General features: G+C 32.8%; 1 protein-coding gene across 10 annotated transcripts in view; it reads right to left on the bottom strand.

The window, feature by feature from the left end:
- LOC121126828 (receptor-type guanylate cyclase Gyc76C) overlaps nt 1-20,986 on the bottom strand; it is a 116,388-nt gene that overhangs the window by 81,468 nt on the left and 13,934 nt on the right. For 6 of the 10 annotated variants that reach the window (XM_040722176.2, XM_071892002.1, XM_071892003.1 and 3 more), the window contains exon 2: nt 13,834-14,090. The exons of 3 other annotated variants lie outside the window; for them this stretch is intronic. In XM_040722176.2, the coding sequence (XP_040578110.1) occupies nt 13,834-14,009 (176 nt within the window). In that variant the 5' untranslated portion in view covers nt 14,010-14,090. Of the gene's footprint in view, nt 1-8,180; nt 8,272-13,833; nt 14,091-20,986 lie in introns of those variants that run through there. One more of the 10 variants, XM_071891998.1, reaches the window with a different exon arrangement.

A 20,986-nucleotide genomic window follows, 5' to 3' on the forward strand; every position in this document is an offset into this window, starting at 1 on the left:
TTATGGAATCTGGATGAAGTTTAAAGTAGTTCCAATTTATCGTGGACACCCTGTATAATAAGATTATTCTTTAAGTAAATCAGATTCCTTTGGACCCTGCAAACATATAAAAACGTGTTTATAGTAGTAGTGGTCTAGATCTTCAACAACTGCAAAGTAACTAAAAGGCCTTCATGATAATCCATATGATCCCTCCCACACTATAAAATAGTGCAGTCGGCAGAAGCAATTCAATATTGCACTGATAGACAGATAAGAAAATATAAGAATGAATAGACAATTTAGTTTTAATTTCGTATTCTGATATTTGAGTTCTCTATTTCAGACTGAGAAATTGTAGCTACTTAATCATAAGTCATCAAATATTTCTCTAAAGAACGTCAAGGTATTATTTATTCTAATCTAAGAAAATTTATTCTTTAATCGTAACTGTATTGTATTTAAATAATAATCATAATTAATTCCTATGCAAGAAATCTTGTTCTTTGGATTAATTATAACTACTATTTACAATTCATCATTTTTATACAAGAAATACATTCTCACATTCTCTGAAATTATTAATTAAACATGAATCAGCAATATACTAGAAGGACTGACTGAACAGAGCTCACAATCTCTTTTAAAGTATTAATTAAGGGGTAACTAGAGATTTTTATAAAACTACTAGATACCGGAGCTCAATAAAAGAAGCTTAGATGGACAAAATTTAATGCAATTCCTTTGAAATAAATTATTAAATAGAAATCCTAAATATTTCTCTCTTTCAAGAAAAATGGCTGAAAACGAGGCAACTGTTCAACAACAAGTCAAACAGGTCCAACAGTCCCATTCAGGCGATAAGATTACTATGCTTACTCCCTATGTCGACTATAACAGCTGGAGAAGTACATCTGAATGTCTCTTTAGACTACAAGGAGGAACATTCAACTAGCAAGCCTCTCCCGTCCTTAGTTCTTTGGACAATGCAACAAGATATCAAACTAAGCAAGTAGTGAGTTACCACATGAAGACTCTAGATGGCTTGAATCCTAAACGTCCGCTTAGCACCATAAAAAAAAAAACTCGAAAGATTGGACGAAGCACTCAATCATTTTGGGGAATTTAGATAGCACCAGATTGTAAGAAACAATGCACCAAAAAGGATCACAAAAGCGTCCACACTTTCCTCATGGCTTGTTGTATCACTTGCGAGCAAGCCTTCAAGAATTCAGCAGATCCTCCAGAAGCAATGTTAATCGCTGCCTTTCTCAGTGGTATGCAAAGTTAAACAACTTCACACGATACGAAGTAAGGAAAACAAAAACACCTATGACGGCGAACCAAGTATGCAACATTGCTCTCATTATGGACAAGAGCATCAAGGAAGAGAACCTCATTTATAAGAAACAGATAAGAGCTCATACTCGATAAGTCATGGCAGACATACGACTTGAAAATCAACAAGAGCTCCGAGCATTACACAAAGGCGAGAATGATAGAAAGAACCAATGGAAATCGACGCAAAGAGATCTCGATCAAGTCTTTCACCTCAATCACGCCAAGTTCCTTCTACGTAATTCAAACCATAGTTGAAACAAACGTCACACTGTCAACCCCCAACAACTAAAAGAAGTACTTGTCCTATTCATACAAGGGCAAATGAGTCAGTAGAGGAGTGAAGGACAATAATCAATCTCAAACAGAAATAAAAAGTAAGACGCGATCCAACATTAAGGAAATGTTACAACTGTAACAAGCTCAGGCACATCACCCAGAACTACTCTGAGTCACAACGAGAAAGGAATAAAGCTCCAAGAAACTCCTAAGGGAGGAGAACCCTCCTCTCCATCTGAAAAATCCGAACTAGCTAGCACGTTAGAAGTAGATTCGTTGGAAGACAAAAGAGAGAGAATGAAGAAGAGTCTTCCAAAAACGATACCAACGTATTCAATATTGCATCTATTGAACAATCACTGCCTCAACAGCGTATTTATGTATGGGGCACACTGGGTTCAATACGTTTCCAAGGAATCGACGCCATGGATGAAGAGACTTGGTTAAAAGCATCAACAAATCGAGTCTTAACGCCAGTAACGACAGTGGTATTAGGAGCAGGCAACAATAAACTCAAAATTATTGGACGCCCAAAGAAGAACGTATACCTCTACATTGATGGTGTAACAAAACCCTGGTCTACACGTCCCATTATAGTAGGAAATTTGGAATATCCTTTTATGATATTTTATGGATATCTTAGGGAAATGAACGTCAATATTCCTCTACAAGATAAAGTAATTGAAAATTTGGTCCTTGTAGCAAGGAAGTGGAATAAACAACATTCTTAGGATCAAACAATGTAATTGGAATAGATGCACATAAGTCCAGCCTCAACCTCCAAAAAATTAAACTTTCAATTCAAAGGGAGACAACGCTGCCTATTGATTGTACAGTTATTGTTATGAAAAAGTCCCAATCAACCAAGCGCAGAAGAAGCAACTTAAATCACTTGCATGGTCCAATCCTCTTCCTAAAAACAATTGGTAGGTTGCTTCTAAACCTCAGATGGCTGAAGTAAGATGAATCAAGGATAATATTCTAATTAAATTGGCTATGACGAATATTGGAGAAGAACCCTTAACAATGAAGGAACGTATAAAATTTGGGTCAATTCATACAATGCAACAATATAGTCTGAGTAGCTTCTTAGCTACAATCTCGAACTCAACAATCAAAGTCAATCCACCTTGCAACGTCCTCTTAAGGATCGATTTAAAAACTAACTACGAAGAAGCACAGAAACTCTTAATGGGATCTACTCTTCCTATCAAGAACAAGAAAAAGACAAGAAAAGAGATGGATACAATGTTTGGAGGAAGAGTACAAAGCTACGAACACCTGAATAAAACAAAAGACAGTTGGTAGAATATCTATTACTTCGGTTTTATCATATTCCCTCGAAAGACTCAAACGATGTTGGAGAAACTGAAATTTTTGAATTTGAAGTTAATTTTGGAAACAATGGTCCTGTCAAAGCCAAAGAGAGGTCAATCAATCCTACGGTTAGAGAATGTTTCAAAACAAACACAACTTGAACAATGACAAAACAAAGGAATAGTAGCACGAACCATCACTGAATGGGGCTCTGTTTTAGTCCCACTGAAGAAGAGAGATGGTACATGTAGATTTACTACTGATTATCGACAACTTAATCAAATTACAAAAACTGACAACAACCATATTGCCCACTCTATGAAGCTTCTAACTGATCCTCAGTTAGGAGAAGCCCGTTACTTTCAACGACAATCAAGACAAGCTAACGATAGTATCTCCATATGGTACTTACAAGTTTACAAGAATGGAATGCATGCAAGACTTATACAACAAGTTTATGGACCTCAAGTAGACAGAAAAGGACTATTAGGTTTCATTGACGACAACTTAATCTACGGTAAAACGTTTATAGAGACACTGTCACGCTTTACTGAATCCTTACTCGGAACGGAACAAGCCAATCTACCAACCAAAATTAACCTATTAACAAACCAAACGACATAGTTGGGACACAAAATTGCAAACAGATATATTTCTCCCTCAAAACGACTCACTCATGCAGTTTAAATATGGCAAGTACCCTAAAGCGTTTAAGAACTTCAAACCTTCTTGGGTAAAACAACTAAGTATAGGACATTTATGTCTAATTACAGTAAGATTGCCGTGCCATTAACGCAATTGCTACAAAAATAAATTGAATGGATTTGGGAAAAAGAACAACAAGAATTAAACGAAGAACTCAAAGAAAAATGTTAAAACAACCAATATTAATACCGCCTAACTTTGAAAAAGAGTTTATCTTAGAAATTGACGCTTCTAACTTTGCTACTAGAGTAGTCCTTACACAAGGTGGAAATGATGGAAAAGAACACCCCGTTGCCTATGATAGCCAGTAACTCAACACAAGTCAATGCATTTATTCAGCAACGAAGAAAGAGTTACTTGCTATAGTTACATTTATTGATCATTTTAAATATTTTCTAGCCACACAAAAATTCACGATCAAAACTGATTATCAACCTTTTCAATGGTTTATCAAAACAACAGTACTTTCTGGGACGCTTCATAGATAGCAAGATCGCTTAGGAGACTACGATTTTGAAATCATCTATAAGCCTGGAAGGAAGAATCACAATGCTGATGTCTCATTAGATGACCTGATCACGAAAAAATATATAATATAGTCGGGTTAACAGAAGAGGCCAAAGGTAATTTAAAACTTCCAGGACCTAAGATCAACGCTATGAAAGTGACAAGTCAAACCAAATTATCAAGTAATAACGAACAGCACTCCAACAACGAAATAAGGAACTACGCTCAAAAAACTCAAATCAAGCGAATTAAATTTCTTACAAGAACAAGGAATGGACACAGTGATCAAAAGAATAGTGAAGTATATTAAGCAAAGTATCAACATTAAACAAATACGGATTAATAATGCAAAATCTCTAATAAAAGGCATAAAAAGATATATTTTAAACATTATCTATAATTTATGTGCTGTAGAATCTAAATTATATCATAAAGTCGATGTTACAGGAGATATTCGTATTTGTGTACCAGCAAAACAAGAAAAACGGTAATAGCTTCAGTACACGTACATCCTCTACTAGCTCACTCGGAAATGAGTCATAGTTAAAGGGCAAATAATATTTTAACTGCCCTAACATGGATAGAGAAATAGAAGATGCCATTAGAGGATGTGATATTTGCATGCAAGCGAAAGTAAGAAAACAACAACCTTCTGAAATTATGGGTCAAACATCAACGGCTATAAGAGAATGATTTCAAGTCTTCTATATGGATATAGTAGGCCCAAGGTTCAACAGACATGCAAATGCCCCAAAGAATATTTTAACATTAATTGATGCGTGTTCTAAATTCACCGAAGCTTATCTGTTACGTGACATGACAGCTGAGAAAGTAATTAATATTTAAGTCAAAGAATTAATTTCACGTTATGGCACAGGTATGAAATTGGTCACGGACCGAGGAAGTCTATTTGTATCAAGCATAATTAAACAAGTATTTGAGGAACTGGGAGTTATCAAAACAAAAACTCAAGCTTATCAACCTCCAACAAATCCTGTAGAACGCTTACATCAGGATTTGAAACAATCAATACGTGGTTTGCTAATACAAAAAGGATATTCTGGTAACAAAGGGCATCTATGCTTCCCTAGAGCTCTCGCTCAAGCACGATTTTTGATAATCCCACGACTTGGATATTCTTTATTCTTTTTACAAACAGGAGGACACCCTGTTGTACCCAATGTGTAATTGGATTCAAACCTTAAATATACTCCACGGACAACTTCTCAAATAAATATCTGACTCACTAGAGAAGGTACATATTCAACCACTGGAAAGTCATCTAAAGAATAGATAAGTATACAACAAGAAGGTGATATGCTACTAGTTGGTTCTATGGTTTACTTATGGGACCCTCAAACGTCTGAGAATCGAAAACTTAGGACTTATTTCTAAGGACCTTATGAAGTCATCGAAATAATCAACAACCGTAAGATTAAAATTTAAATAAATGATACAACCAAAATTATAGCTAGAGATGGCCTGAGAGTTGTTCATATTGATGCCATCTCGGGTGAAACCATTCCAATGAATATGCCCATACAACGTGATAAGAAAATCAAAGATACTGATTGTGAAGACGATGTCGATGAAGTCTCAAAGCCAAGAACTCGACGAAGTACAAGTAATTAAAAAAATTATCTTACGATTTATAACAATAGTGATGGTAAAAGTAATCAAATGATAGACAACGAAACTAATGGTAATGTCTCTAAAAATACTACTACTTCTACATCACAAACAAATGAGCATATTATGACGGAGGATCAATCATCCTCAAAATACATGAAATATGGAAAAATTAAAGAAGCCCTGGTACAACAAGACACCGATTATATTTAAGAAAGACAAGAAACCAGTTACTGAAAAGGAACGCATGAAGCATAAACGACCCCTCGAACCAGATGACGAAGACAAATGCAAAACCCGTAGAATGCAATCAACAAAGAGGAAGAGTAATGACACACCTGAAAATCCAAAGCCTACCAAAGACATACGAATGAGTTCAATAAAGGAATAATTCATTCCTTCTTCAACAATCAAAGATTTCAAACGTTAACATGAGACAAACTATAATTATTCTTTTTCTTGCAGTTAACGCCCTAATTGCAAACACAGAACAAGCATAGAGCCACTGAAATCTTTAGCATACTACGAACCAGATGGACAAATAGCAAAATGCTGGACAATTATTCGGATCATGTCACAAATCCAATTCCTGGTCATCGTCGAAGAAGCTGAGAAAATGAATCAGGTAACTAGAAATCACACAATCAAGAATGAAACGGCCTGGATTCAACCGAAGAGACTCCCATCAAATTAACAACTACTATTGCTAGCGAAACCAAGTAATAACTCAACGAGTTAATAGATATAGCTGGATTCAACGGGATTAAACGATCCTAACTACAAATGGTGGCAGGAATTGGTATTCTTGGAGGATGGGGACTTAAAAATGTAGTGGATGGAATCTTTGGACATTGATGAGACCATCCCTACGATCTCGAGATGCTTGAGAATGAGAAAGGACTCAAAGAACAGGTAGAAGGTCTTCAAGGTTCTTTGAGACACTTAGCAACTGTCGAAAAAAGAAATGTTGGCTCAAGACAGACGAACGAACTATCTAATGAAAAAATGAGAATGCAGAGAGCACGATGATCATGCTGGAAAAAATGAAATTATTAATATGGGTGAATGGAATTCAAGAAGCATTCACTAGACGACTCAGGTCATATATCTTCACAATACAACATCAAAAAAGGGTATTGGATACAATTTGAAAGAAGATAGCCTCTCCGTACCTCAATCCAGTAATGGAAGATAGGATAGCTATATTATATAGTCTCCCAGTCAGATTAGAAAAACACACCGAGGATTGAAGAAGATAATTGATCTACCTATATACAACACAGCACACCTCTTCACATTGCCCCATTACGTAGAAATGGTTAAATCATTAGCAAGCAGTATATGGGTATCATACAAATCAATCGACTAGATGCACCTTGCAAAGGATAGGTTTAAAGGCACGTTAGTGGAATTAGACGCAAATGATCTCGTGGAATGTTATCAATTTGGTAAATTGAAGTTATGCCACCTGTTGAGAATATTACATACTGGGCAGAACGCTTGCCCAGTAGTTTTATTTCATCTTGACGAAAAGAATATTATACTTTATTGTAAACGATATATTCATCATTCAAAAAACGTAAGAATGAATCAATACATGTCAAAGAGACTGATTTCTCCTTACGCTGGAGAAAAAACGGGACGATCAAAGAAATGAAGATACTTATCAAAAAGGGTACATGGAAAATGCATCTCCCAACGCAATGCGATATGAAAATTAGAGACAATAATATGCTAATGCACCAATGATTAGCAAAAGAGAAATTATGAACATTGGAGTTACCAGCATAAGTACTATCAGTCGATTACTAGAACATTGGAAAGATGATGAAGATTAATATATTTTTGACCATTCTGAAGATGAAATAAAGAACACAACCGAAGTTATCACTGGAAAAAGGAGAGCTGTATCTCCATCAAATGCAAGTTTAGAGAAATACATATATGGAAAGAAATATAATTGGAAAGATACAATTTTGATGCTAGCTTTCACGGGTATTGTAATTTCATGTTTTTATATTTCTTATATTATTTACAAGGTTCGACAACGTATGCCTAAACGTGACGAAATTGTTCTTTTGGAAGAACAAAACGATAAACCAAATGAAAATCAATTATAACTAAATTGCGGGTGTCGTTAACTACAAAACAAATCTCAATATCATTTGAAAAAAAGGGTAGGAGGCCTCACTTACAGGAAGTAAATAATATTTGCTAAAAGAATCTTCTACAACGAATTGATGAATCAGAAGCTTATAGGTGTGAATCATCAAGGATATCCGCTTACATGATTCATCTTGTATTATATAATTTTGAAATTTAAAATATACTGTATAAATGAGTATATTTTGTTATGTATTTTTTAATATTATATCAGCAATTGTACGCGCTACTACAACGTTAATAAACTTTTAAACTTTACTAACCTGTGTATTTCTTTAGTGCTAATCCCAAAAAAACTATAAAGTTAGTCTTCTACTTTGAACTAAAAGCACTTTCCATTTATTCTTCTTAAGATAGACAAATAATACATTTAATATAATGAAATTGTTCATTAAGAAGTCAGATTCCTTCGGACCTTACAAAAATATTAAAAACGTATTATTATTTTTTTTTTTTTTTTTTTTTTGTATGATGATGTATCCTTGCAGGAGAAACTATTGCATTACTTGCGAATAAAAAGTAACTGTTGGAATCATGTATAAAACTAGAATCGCTTAATACGTACAATTGCCGAACCCAAGTTATGTAGTTAACTTTGTTTTGTAGTATAAGGGATAAATACGTTATATAAGAAAAACTAGTAAAAATTAACTAAATTCAATATATTAATGTCATATTTTTATTAAAAATGTAGTTATTAGATATAAATTTGTTGAAAATATGGAATCAAAGTGAAAGTTTTATATTAATAATGAATTAATACGCTAAGAAAAAATAAAATATGAAAAACAATGTATCTAAGTACATATTTATCAATTTAATATGAAATATTTGTAACAGTAACTATAAAAAGTTAAGTTGAGAAATATATTTATCTTATTTTGGATTTTCACTTCGTAAAATAAATTATAATAGAATGGGTAGAAAGTGTGAGAACTTATACTGTTTTTGTTTTTTTAAGTTCAATTTTTGTCAGTTTCCTCATCAATATATTCCTTTTAACTCAAGTACCTAATTTTTGCACATTGATACTCTTCAACACAAGTTTTATAGTGTAAATATTCCTTAGAATTATAGGGAACATTTATATATTTCATTTTTATAATTGCATTCAACTTTTACAATGATAGAAACATTTCTAAACAATTCTCCATATACCATACCAAGATTTTGAATTTGATGTAGATGCAATCAATTACATCTAATACACTTGAAAATTATGTACGTTCAAGAAATGAATGCAGTTTCTGATGTGGGATTAAATTCAATATATTGTTTCTTGAGTGAGACAATGGGAGACGACACTCTTTCGATTATCCAACAAACAGTAGATTTATGAATTATAAATAAATCTGCATCCTGTCTCTGATAGCAACTGGTTGTATATAAATGTAGCGAAGTCAAGATTTATATAATAGGAGAAACAGTTCCATTCTTGTCGTTTCTATGATGGACATTATTTTCAATTTTACTATTCAAAATCATACCATTTCTTTTGAAAATCTACAACGAATAATAAATTCATTTTGTTCATAAAATTCACTAAGATTCAGACTACTTTTAATTCTAAGACGAGGAATAACCGTATTTTCCATTTTAGTTCCATCATTATTATTATATCTAGCCAGATATATTAAAATTGTGTTCATATTGAGCTAGGAGAAAGAAGTTCACTTCTTTAAAAATTTATAAAAATAAACAAGGGAAATATTGGAGGACATTGGAGCTGTTCTCTAGCACCTTGGAATTATTTGGTGTCTTCAGAAGTCCATAAAAGGCGTTCTTCTTTTTAAAATTGGATCTGAGTGATTCTGATGCTTTACTTATTTCTGAGGAAAATCTACCGAGCTAATTCATTAGAACCATAAATTAAAGAAGTTCTGAACAAATTTTTTTAGTAGGAATTATTTTCATAGTATACAGTCTTCGTTAGTCTACAAGAATTCCATTTTCGGTGACTTTATAACCAACAAATTCAACTTTTGAATCTATACTTCTCTGTATTTAATGTAATTCCATACGGTCTACATCGTTGTAACACATTTTTCAGACTTTTTTACATGACTTTTCAGATGAGAATTGTCGATAAGCATGTCATAAATTACTTTGTGGACGTTATTCAATATTTCTATAGCAATATCTATATTTTCATTTTAGCAACCATAGTATGAATAAAGCCAAGTGGGAGTCTATATAATATAATTTTGCGTAAACAATTATAAATGTTTTACAATTAAGAATTTGGACGTAGAGTTATTTGCCAATGAACCATGAACAGCATCCAATGCTAAAAAAAAAAACTTACACTAAGATTTAATTTCAAAGATAACTTCTTTTGCCCTCTCCAAAGGATGCAGTAATCATTTTATCAGACTGTTGAATTTTCTGAGATCTACAGTCATTTGAATCTTTCAATTTGTGTAATACTACGATTGGATTTGTCCATTTTGTTGCTTCATTTTTGACCTTAGTGATAACTACATTCCTCATAATATCATCGAGTGTTTCCTTCACTTGGTTACGATAGCAAAATTGAAAATTTTTACGCGTCATCCCTTAACTCAATCTTCATTGGAGGCAATTTCATTTTTTAAAGTCAGCCTTCAGTACAAAATACCTCATTGAATGCCTCTCAATTTCTTTTTTATTGATGTTTTGATTAAGGGCAATACTGCCAATAGGTATTGGAAAATTTGTGAGGAAAATATTTAATTCCAAACATACTCTTAGTGAAATATACATTTCACCTTTTGGAATATTTGAAATGACGTGAATAATGTATCTTGCACGTCTCTCTAAAAGTTCCAAGGTTACTAACATTGGCAATACTACCTGAAGAGTAGAACCATCGATACTAAACATGGACTCTGGGTTCTTTGTTGGTTTTCGATTAAGTCATTAGTGGCCCATACTCGTGCATCGCTAACAATAGCATGTGCCTCTAAGTCCGCAATACAGATGACGCTACCTAATAATTTATCCTCAATATTGAAAAATTCAACTTTTATTTTTTTTAATTAACGATTGCAATTCCATAATTTCCTTCCTTCTCCCCGCAGCCATTTTGATACCAAAATTTTTGAAAATTATCTTTGATATTGATTCAATTTTTTCCAATGTATAGCTAGGAGAGCATAAGCAGAGAAGTAGAAAAAGTAGTATAAGAGCTAAACCAATAGATGCTTTACTGTTTATGCTCCCCTAGCTATACATTGGAAAAAATTGAATCAATATCAATAAACAAAATGCATGTTTGTTGCCTGGAAAACATTTCTAGAATATATTGATCGACTATAAAGATGGCTTACCTTATTGTTGTGTACAGTTCTTCACAAGCCAATTTAAGTGTATATTTAACACAACCTTTGAGAGAATGGAGAATCATCCTATTTTCCTCAACAAAGGTTTGACATCAAAGGAATCTTCCCTTCCTAGAGTAATTGGGATTCATCTGCAATATATGTAGGGACATAATATCCAAGATGTGGGTTTACAATAGAAGTACTTTTGTGTTTTTGTATTTCAATTTGTCATCATATAGGGAAATGAATAAAAGTGTCATGAGGTCCTTGCATGACAGTCCAATGAGTATTGAAATGAGCTTTAGGCTGTAAGGAAAGTGACAAACTAAGCTACACGTAAGGCATATTGATGTTATGACGAGATAGGCAACATCATAATCCTTCAGAATATTCTCTTCCAACAATTTATAGAAATATTTTATATGTTTTTCTTTTAAAATTTGAACTCCCATCTATTGTAGAATGGAATAAATGGAAATTTATATGCCTCACTTCTTCTGAGAGTTGTACCTATAATTTATCTTATGAAGTATCATCCATTTTTTATATTATCTACCCTCCCTTAATTTTACTTGATAGAAATTGAAAAGTTACATTAAATATAGAGGGCGACAGGGAAATTTTAATGTATAATTTTTGGCTCTAATCAAGGTTTAAGGTTACATCTCAAGCAATGTCCCAATACATTTATTGTTTTCCTTGTGCATTAATTTAACTTGATTAAAATTGGATAAAAAATTAGGGAACAGGAATAAAAAAGAAAAGGGTGCAGATGTTGATCCTAAAAAAAATCAGACATTGTCAGTGTGACCATGATAACAATCCGGAACATCAGATTGACCAAAGAGAATGGGGAAGGGGTCAAAAGAAGGAAGGAAGTAGAGGAAATGGTTTAAAAAGAGAAGAAACATTTATCAAGTCATTGAAGGACCAGATCAAGGAAGATCTATCAGCATGAATGTGCCGCTTGGCTGACAAGTTCAACGTGGACGAGATCCCCCTAAGGTGCACAGTTCATGATACCTTAGCCTTAACAGCTTTGTTAAGACATCTCCTCACAGACAGGATGAATGTATTAAGGTTTGATGGATGCAAAAAAAAAAGTCCTTATGCAGTTAAAGAGTCATCTGTCGACTATGAAGATCTTCTCAGACAAGAAAATCTTTATAGTCGACCAGGTTTTGAACTGCAGAAACGACAGATTTAATACAGTATCACCTGAGGAAGTCCAAACCACCTACATGACAAAACATCCGGCCCAAACACTGTGCTTGGGAGTACTGGCTTCCAATGGGAAAAAGATGAATCCCTTCTTCTACAAGCCCTATGAGAAAATCAGGGCTGAGGCCTACTATAAGGTCTTGAGGGGGAAAACATTGCACTGGCCGAAGGCTAAGTATCCTGAGAACAATTATGTGTGTACCTTAGACGTTGCCTTAGTCACATGGCCTTGCGAAGACACAGAACTTCTGCAAGGAGCACTTTACTCACTTTTGGGACAATCCCGTCTTACCCTCTTCGGTTTTGGTTGACAAGTTTACCTCTCATGTAACTGGCAACCTTAAAAATAATGAGATATCTGTTCCACAGAGACCCCACCACTTCCTTCCTTTGAGAATATACCGTTGAAACATATATCTTTATTATTTTTAAACGGTTTTCCCAACTGAAATACGATTATCTTATTCTTTTATGTAGTAAATTTATATAAGATCTCAAATAATCAGGTAAGCATAAGTTCAAAAACTTGAGAAACCTTTGTTCAAGCTCAAGCTAATTATCAGGATTAACTGGATGATAGTGCACAAAACCTTATAAATACATGTACCCTAAGACCAAACTTTTTGTACCCAAGGCACACCAAAAACGCATAAAAATTTCTGAACACACCTATTTTAATTAAGTAATCATTTGAATTATCATATACTATTAAAAATAATGTATGATGCCCACAAATTGTAAGGCACATTTGAACTTCCAATATATTGAATTTAATTGCAATCATAGAGTTGTTTAATTCAAATACACCTATACGAGCGAAAGGTAAGCGCTCATTGTTTTAAATAACGAGTGAGAGAGCGCAAACAAAATTAGTAACTGACCTGACTCATCAATGAACCGATCAATAAATCTTTAAAAAAAGAAAAACAAATATTTATCCTTTATCGTATAAAAACTTTATATCGTTACACATTATTTTTCTTTGTAATTATTTTCATCAATCGTAAATTTAATTTATGCAAGATCTAATTATGTTTGATGCAACTACATCAAAGACAAAAAATTAACAACTTAAATACTATTCTTTAACAAGTTATTTTCTTTCTGTTTGTCCAAAGTACATTTTATGTTGATGGTAAAATAATATAGAATAAATGAAATGCTATTTTCTTAAGCTATTTAATTTATACTTACCAAATGTAATAATCAGATTACAAATAGTTATAAAAATTGGAAATAAAATTGAATAAAATAATATTTTCCGAAATATATATTTATCCTAAACTATTTTTAAAAAAATTGTGACTTTTTCTTTGATTTTTTTTTTCTTTTTTTTTTTCGTACAAGTATAAAAGCCACCCATGGGTTAAACTTCTAAAAATATCCTGCTTACCTATTGTGCATATTGCCTTTTACAGCTGTTAAATATCCTAATGTTATGATACTACGATTTTTCTTCAGAGGTACATTACCACAACATTTCAAGAGTGGATCAACTTCTGTATAAAATCCATGTAGAACATATAAAAGAATCAGTCCAAATTGGAAAATGAAAATTACTTTTGACATGCTTATTCATCAAACTTATTGCTTCGTTTTAGTAGTTATTTTTTTCCATAAATGTTTTTTGCTCACGGATATAAACATATACTGAAAATTATAACATATAATAATTAACAATTTATTTAGCTAATTTATTTTATCATTAAAGCAACTCAAGTGAGTTGATGAAGTTGTCACCATCAGGTCAGAATTTTTTGGAACTAAGAAAATTTGTATTAGCAAAATTCAATTTTTATGGAAAAGTTACAAGAAAAAAATTTATTTTATCCAATTGTTTTCACACAGCAACAAATTCAATGTTGTTTTCAAAAAACTTAATTTTTAAAATAAAGTAATGTCTGATTTGTAGATTTAAATAAAGGGAGTTCTAAAAATTTGTTTGCAATATGGTCCCAAAAAATTCGATACGACACTGATAGTAATAGAAACAAATCTTAAGTTTACAAGAACTACAAAAAATTCACAACATAAAATATTTGTTTATAGGAGTAATTTATTTTCTCCTCCGAAAATCAATTAGAGGCAGCTGATATTAACACTAGTCATAATTCAGGCATACCATATGTCTTGCCTACCGCACTCTTACACAAATCCTATCTCTAATTATAATATAATGAAATCGAAGGATTGAATAATTTAAAAAAAACGAAAACGTCATTTTAGATCAACCGGCTAAGAATTTGATCCTACCAACATCAATTTATATTTATTCTTACAATTAAATTAATCACTTGCTATATTTAAGAAGCCATACTGGCTTCACAGATACATAAACTTTTACTAAAAAATTCATTCAAATTAAACTAGAGATTGTAAGCAATCATTACATTATTATTCCAGGTATCTATAATCCAATGATCTATCTAATTATACATTAAGATATACCTCCCCGAATGCAGAACAAGCCAGTCTAGGATGTTTAATTTATCTCCAAAAAATGTTCCTCTCATAGACTTTTGTTCCTCTGACAGGCAGCCTTTCCCCTTTTATACGTCCTTTCTGGTAAGGACATTTGGAAGAAATTTAAGTTATCTTTGGTTTAAGACAGGAATGGGCAACTGGCGCCCCAGGAGCCGCAAACAGCCCTCATCCTCCCTCAGTGCGGTCCGTAAATAGACCAATAACTTTTTTTAAGTGTAAGGAGCATTTTGACCAATAGAGGGCGCCATACACAAACAATATGCTAGCGTGTTTGGGAGAAATTACATTTGTGAGAGCAGTTTTTCAACCATGAAGCGCATATAAAATCCTAAGAGAGAAACAAGCTGAAACAGAAACAAACTCTGATTCATTTGATGCACATTGGGACTAAAAAAATCGGTATCGACATCCCATCCATTGTGAGCCGGCATGCCAACCCTCAGGTTCCTAATTATGTTCAATTAATGTCACTATTAATGAATTTGAGCTATTTCCACTAAGTTTTTTTGAGCAAACTTTTTTATATGAGAGAGTTAAAATTCCTTTTTTGCACTTTCTTTAAGCAACTGTTTTGTCTTTGTTGCTTATTAAGTATTATTAAGGATTAAAAATGCATTTATATCCAGATAATCTTTGTATGTTGCGGCAATAAACATACATATAATATGTGTTCTTATTGAAAATCATTTGTAGCGTCTGCCATATCCAGTTATTTGTAGTATGTAGTCATGTGGCCCTCCAATAATAGTGCTGAAATAAATTTGGTCCTCTTTATCAAGAACGGTGCCCATCCCTAGCTTACGAGTTCCACTAATATTTTATATTAGGGATTAAACAACATAATTGGCTTGTAATTTCTTATTTAGAGTTAGTATTTTTATTTCTTGTAGCATACTATGACAATTTTACTATAAACTCTAGCAAACAACCATTTTGGAAAATCAATTTATAAATCGACAGTATGGGGGAAAATGTCCTCTGCAAATTTCTCATAAAATTCGAAGGGAAGACTATAAAACTGTACGTCATTGACATTGATAGCTGAATTACCACTTTCAATCCAATGTATTTTTCCCCATCTTTTTATTTATATCTTGACGGGCTGAAACTGTAATTTGAAAGACTTAGAGCCTTTTCAGGTTTGGAAAAAGTCACATCTTCTCATCGAGTTACATATTTTATATATAGTGTAAAAGTACTCGAAGACTATTTTGTTGCATAACTGGGATATTCAAATACTGAAGCCCATGTGTCTCGAAAATCTGCCCAGCCCTTCGTTGTTCTTGAGGTCTGTTCCAAATACTAAAAAGAATTTCTGCAATTAATATTTTCTTCCACCAGTTTTGAAATCAAATTAACCCTCCCACGTTTTCGTATTTTATTTTTTCCTCAAATTTTATTTGATGTCAACCAAATTGGATCATAAATTTTGCAGAAATTCCAATTGATCAACCATTGGATTTGTCATAATGTCTTAAATTCTTTATATTTGTAAATCCACCTTATCTTTTCGCAACTCTATGTGGCTGTCTGTTTATACTTAAATTTTCGCAGACTCTGCATATGTAAATACACTATGATATAAAAAAATAAGCTTGGAAACCAACTGTTTATTACTTATTCAAGCTTAAATAAAATTTATATTTTTATAACATAAAAATCAACATTAAATTAATATCATTTGCCACATTATTTTTGTATTTAACATAGAAAATCTTCAGACTCTGTTATATATCTTTATACCTATAGGTTTAGCGACCTATTTTTAAATGTTCCGTGCGTATTTTATGAATAATAATATATTAATATGAGTCATTCTGGATTCTCAGTTTTTAAGACTACAGGCAACTAGCATGAGTTGATAGCTACTCTCACGCAAAACAACTAGCAAATTTAAGATCGTTCATGGATATAGAAATGAGGGAGTCTCAATCGGGATTAAAGAAAACACAGAGTTATCAATTCCTGAAATTTTAGAAGAATTGAAGAAATATTTTCGTTCCCAATATAATATAATTCTTGACAAAGTTAAATTCCATTCTTTGTATCAAAAAGAAGATCAGTCATTCGAGGACTTCTACGTAGAGGTAACTCGAACTGCAAATCGTGCCGAATTAAATGAACGATGCGGTAATAAAGACTGTTTGGAAGAAAATATCACAGTTAAATTAACTGTGGGACTTTGGGATGAAGAAACGAGGAAAAAGCTTATGGCCATAGAAGAAAAGGAATGTACACTTCAAAAAGTTATTGATAAATATCAAGCTGAGGAAAAGTCGAAGAGGGATGACAAAAAGTTGAATTCGTTAAAAGTCAACAAAATAACAATAGGAAAATGTAGGGATCAAAGCCTTAGTTGAAAGAAAAATAGTTTTAGGAAAAATCCTCCAGGAAGAAAAATAATGGATTGTATATTCTGCTCAAGGGACCATATTATAAATAAATGTCCTGCTTGGAAACAGGAATGTAGAAATTGTAAAAGAATTGGTCATTTGAGAGATTCAAAGGCCTGTAAAAATGAAATTGCAAGAAACAGAAAAGTCACGGTAAGAAACGTGACCACATTTAGTCCCTCACCTGCAATACAAGTTCGATTAAACTCTCTAGATGGAATATACTTATGTAATTATAGTTATACAATTCCGGATTCTGGTAGTGAGGTATCTATTGCAGATGATAATTTTTTTAAAGAAATTGGAATACCACTTAGAGATTTAATCAGACCTTCAGATTCTCGTGTGAATGGAGCTACTTTTAATCAACTAGGGTCCATAATTTTAAATGTATGTTTTGGAAATGAGGAGATTAAGGAAGAAATTAACAGTGGAAAGGAAAATGTTAAATTTCTAATGTTGTGGGTATTGTGTAAAAATTAAGAATTTTACCAGAAGATTATCCAAGTAGAATTTAGCGAGGTAGATGGAAAAGAGCCAAACGACCTAGTGCTCGTGGAATCAAGGAAATGAAATATATTTCCGATGAAGCCATGAGAGACAAGCTTGTGGAGGAGTATCATGATGTATTAATTGATGGAAATCAACCATTAAGAAAGTTGAAATGTGCACTGATAAAAATATCTTTAACGGAAGGAGCAGAACCTTGGAAAATCTACCCAACAAGGGCGATTCCCTTTGCTTATAGAGAAGCTACGAAGAAGGAGTTGGAAGAATTGTTGACAAAAGGAATAATTGAGCCGCTGTGGAAAAAAACCTACGGAATAGTGTCACCCTATGGTTTGGGTGGGAAAGAAAAATAGTCGGTTAGACTAACAGTGGATCTAACAAAATTAAGTAAGTTTTTCAAAAGACCTATACATCCTATGATTAATCTCAAGGATATAATTTCAAACATTCAACCTGGAAATAAGTACTTTTCCACGTTTGATGCAATTAAAGGATATTGGCAGATCCCTTAACACCATCAGAGCCAAGACTTAACAACGTTCATAACTCCGTGGGGAAGATTCAAGTTTAAAAGATGGCCACTAGAATTAAATGCAACAAGTGGCGTATTCAATCTTATGATGGACTAAGCTTATGGGGAATTGCCAAATACAAAGAAGTTGTTTGATGATATTTTAAAATATGATGAGACATTTGAAGAACATGTTAAAAGAATTTCTTGATCGAAGTAGGAAGTTTGGAATATCACTCAATAAAGAAAAATTTCAATTTACTAAGCCAAAGGTTGAGTTTATTGGTTATATCGTAGGAGAACATGGAATTAATATCGATCCCAAAAAAACAGAAGCCCTTTCAAAAATACAAGCTCCTCAAAATAGAACTGAATTGAGATCGTTTATGGGAATGGTCAATCAAATGAGCAGGTTTTCAAAGGAAATAACCAACTTATCTGTCACATTGAGACCTTTATTATCCAACAAGAATTAGTACATATTGACTAAAGAACAGGATGGCACATTTGAAGATGTCGAGAAGTCTTTGGTTAAATTACCTGAAAAGAGTAACTTCATTCCGAATAGAAAAACTGTATTAGAAACTGATGCTTCTAAGAAAAAAGGTATTGTGTATATCTATAGACAAGAAGACAGTGAAGGAAAATGGCATCTTATTGAAGCAAATTCTAAATGGCCGAGTGCAACAGAAGATTATTATGGAATGACAACGCTTGAGATGATGGTTATATATTGGGCAACAAGAAAATTCAATATTTATCTTCAAGGATTATCCCATTTTCAAATTGAAAAAGATCATCAGGCAATTGTAAATATCCTCAACAAGAAAACTTTGGACGAAATTGAGAATCCAAGACAAAAAGAAATAAAAAAAACACAAATGCGTTATAACTTCACTGTTGCATAGGAAACAGGAAGAAAAATGTTAGGAGCTGATAATTTGTCAAGAAATCCCTATTGGAATCCGAGGAAGGACGACATATTGGAGGATGTGCATACGAATGAAGTTGCAAGAAGAATATTAATAAGAGCTGTATGTGGTAAAAAAAAATTCATACGAATGAGATCAAGGATCGAAGATTAAGAAAATTGAGAGACCAAGCACGAAGAGATGTTAATTATCTAAAATTGATAAATTTTATTAAAGACCGGTTTGGAAATAATATCAAAAATCTCCCTGAAGAATTAAAACTTTACTGGAATTTGAAAGATAGTCTATCGATTTATGAAGGTTTGATCGTCGTCAATAATAAAATAATTGTTAAACCAAGAGTAGCTCGGAAAGAAATATTGGAACATCTGCATGTATCTCATCAAGGCATAGTGAAGTCTAAGCAGTGTGCCAGAGAGATAATTTATTGGCTGGGAATAGATATGGACATCAAAGATATGGTGAGAAAGTCTGAGGAATGCCAGAAGTTATTACCTAGTTTATTAATGGAGAATCAATTTAAAGGACCGAAAATGACGAGGACATTTCAAGTAGTAGCTGTTGATATATTTTCTGTAAGTGGAAAGAATTTCTTGGTTTATAATTTTGGTTTCTAGATATCCTGCTTTGCATTATTTTGAGCATAATGGAAGCACATCAAGAGTGATTAACAAAGTAATGGGGAGATTCTTCATTGATTATGGTATACCTGAAGTTTTAGAATCAGAAGGGGGAACAAACTTCTCGTCCAGGGAATTTTCTCTACAGAATTATCAACTTTGACAATAATATATTAATATGAGAGTCATTTTGGATTCTCCTGGTGTAGAATAAAGTATATATATAAACTCATAATCCTCATATATCCCATATCCACGTATATCATAGACTATTTATTAAACCTAAAATATGTTTTATTCAACTTTAAACGTCAATATCTCTAAATTTAATAAACTAAACAGCTAGAAAATCTCACAATTGATGGAACTATACATTGTTTAGGCAGGGGGGAGGGGAGTATAATATGTGTAATTTTGTGTTTGAAGGCATGTTCCAAAATATTGGATAAATATTTTAATTGCCTGTGCTCTTTCTTCTTTTTTGTTCATTATTTAATAAGTCGTGATTGTGTTAACATTTCTTTCTCAAAGAATAATTCTCGCCTATCTTCGGTGATAATTGATTTAAAAATGCATAATAAAATAAATATAAATTAATTAGAATGCAATTATAATATTTCCCCTGCACTATTACTATTTTAATTGTAGAAGGTTCTCCTCTTTACAGGAGTAATTCCTTTTCTCCGTCCAAAATCATATAACAGGCAGCTATCATAAGTCTTAATTCAGTAATACCATAAGTCTCGCTCCCGCTTTCTCCTTGCACTCTTACAAAAAATTCCATCTCGAGTTATGTTAATCATAACTAGAGATGGAATTGTTGCGTTATGAAAACGTACAAAACGCGAGCTATGCAAAATATAACTGTAATAAAGAATCACCATTTATTTGTCGAGGCTTCATTGATCCATGAACTAACAATGTTGCATCTAGCACAACACATCCCATAAAAATAAAAAAAAAGGGGGAGAAAGGGATATAGATGTCCACGATCGGTTGCTAAAATTGGATTGCAGAAATAAATATTCTTCTTCAGCAGAAATTCAAAAGAAGGTATTTCCTCATTTTGCTAAGTAATACAAATAAATTAGATGGT

Source organism: Lepeophtheirus salmonis, chromosome 12 (assembly GCF_016086655.4).
Source record: "Lepeophtheirus salmonis chromosome 12, UVic_Lsal_1.4, whole genome shotgun sequence".
Lineage (NCBI taxonomy): Eukaryota > Metazoa > Arthropoda > Copepoda > Siphonostomatoida > Caligidae > Lepeophtheirus > Lepeophtheirus salmonis.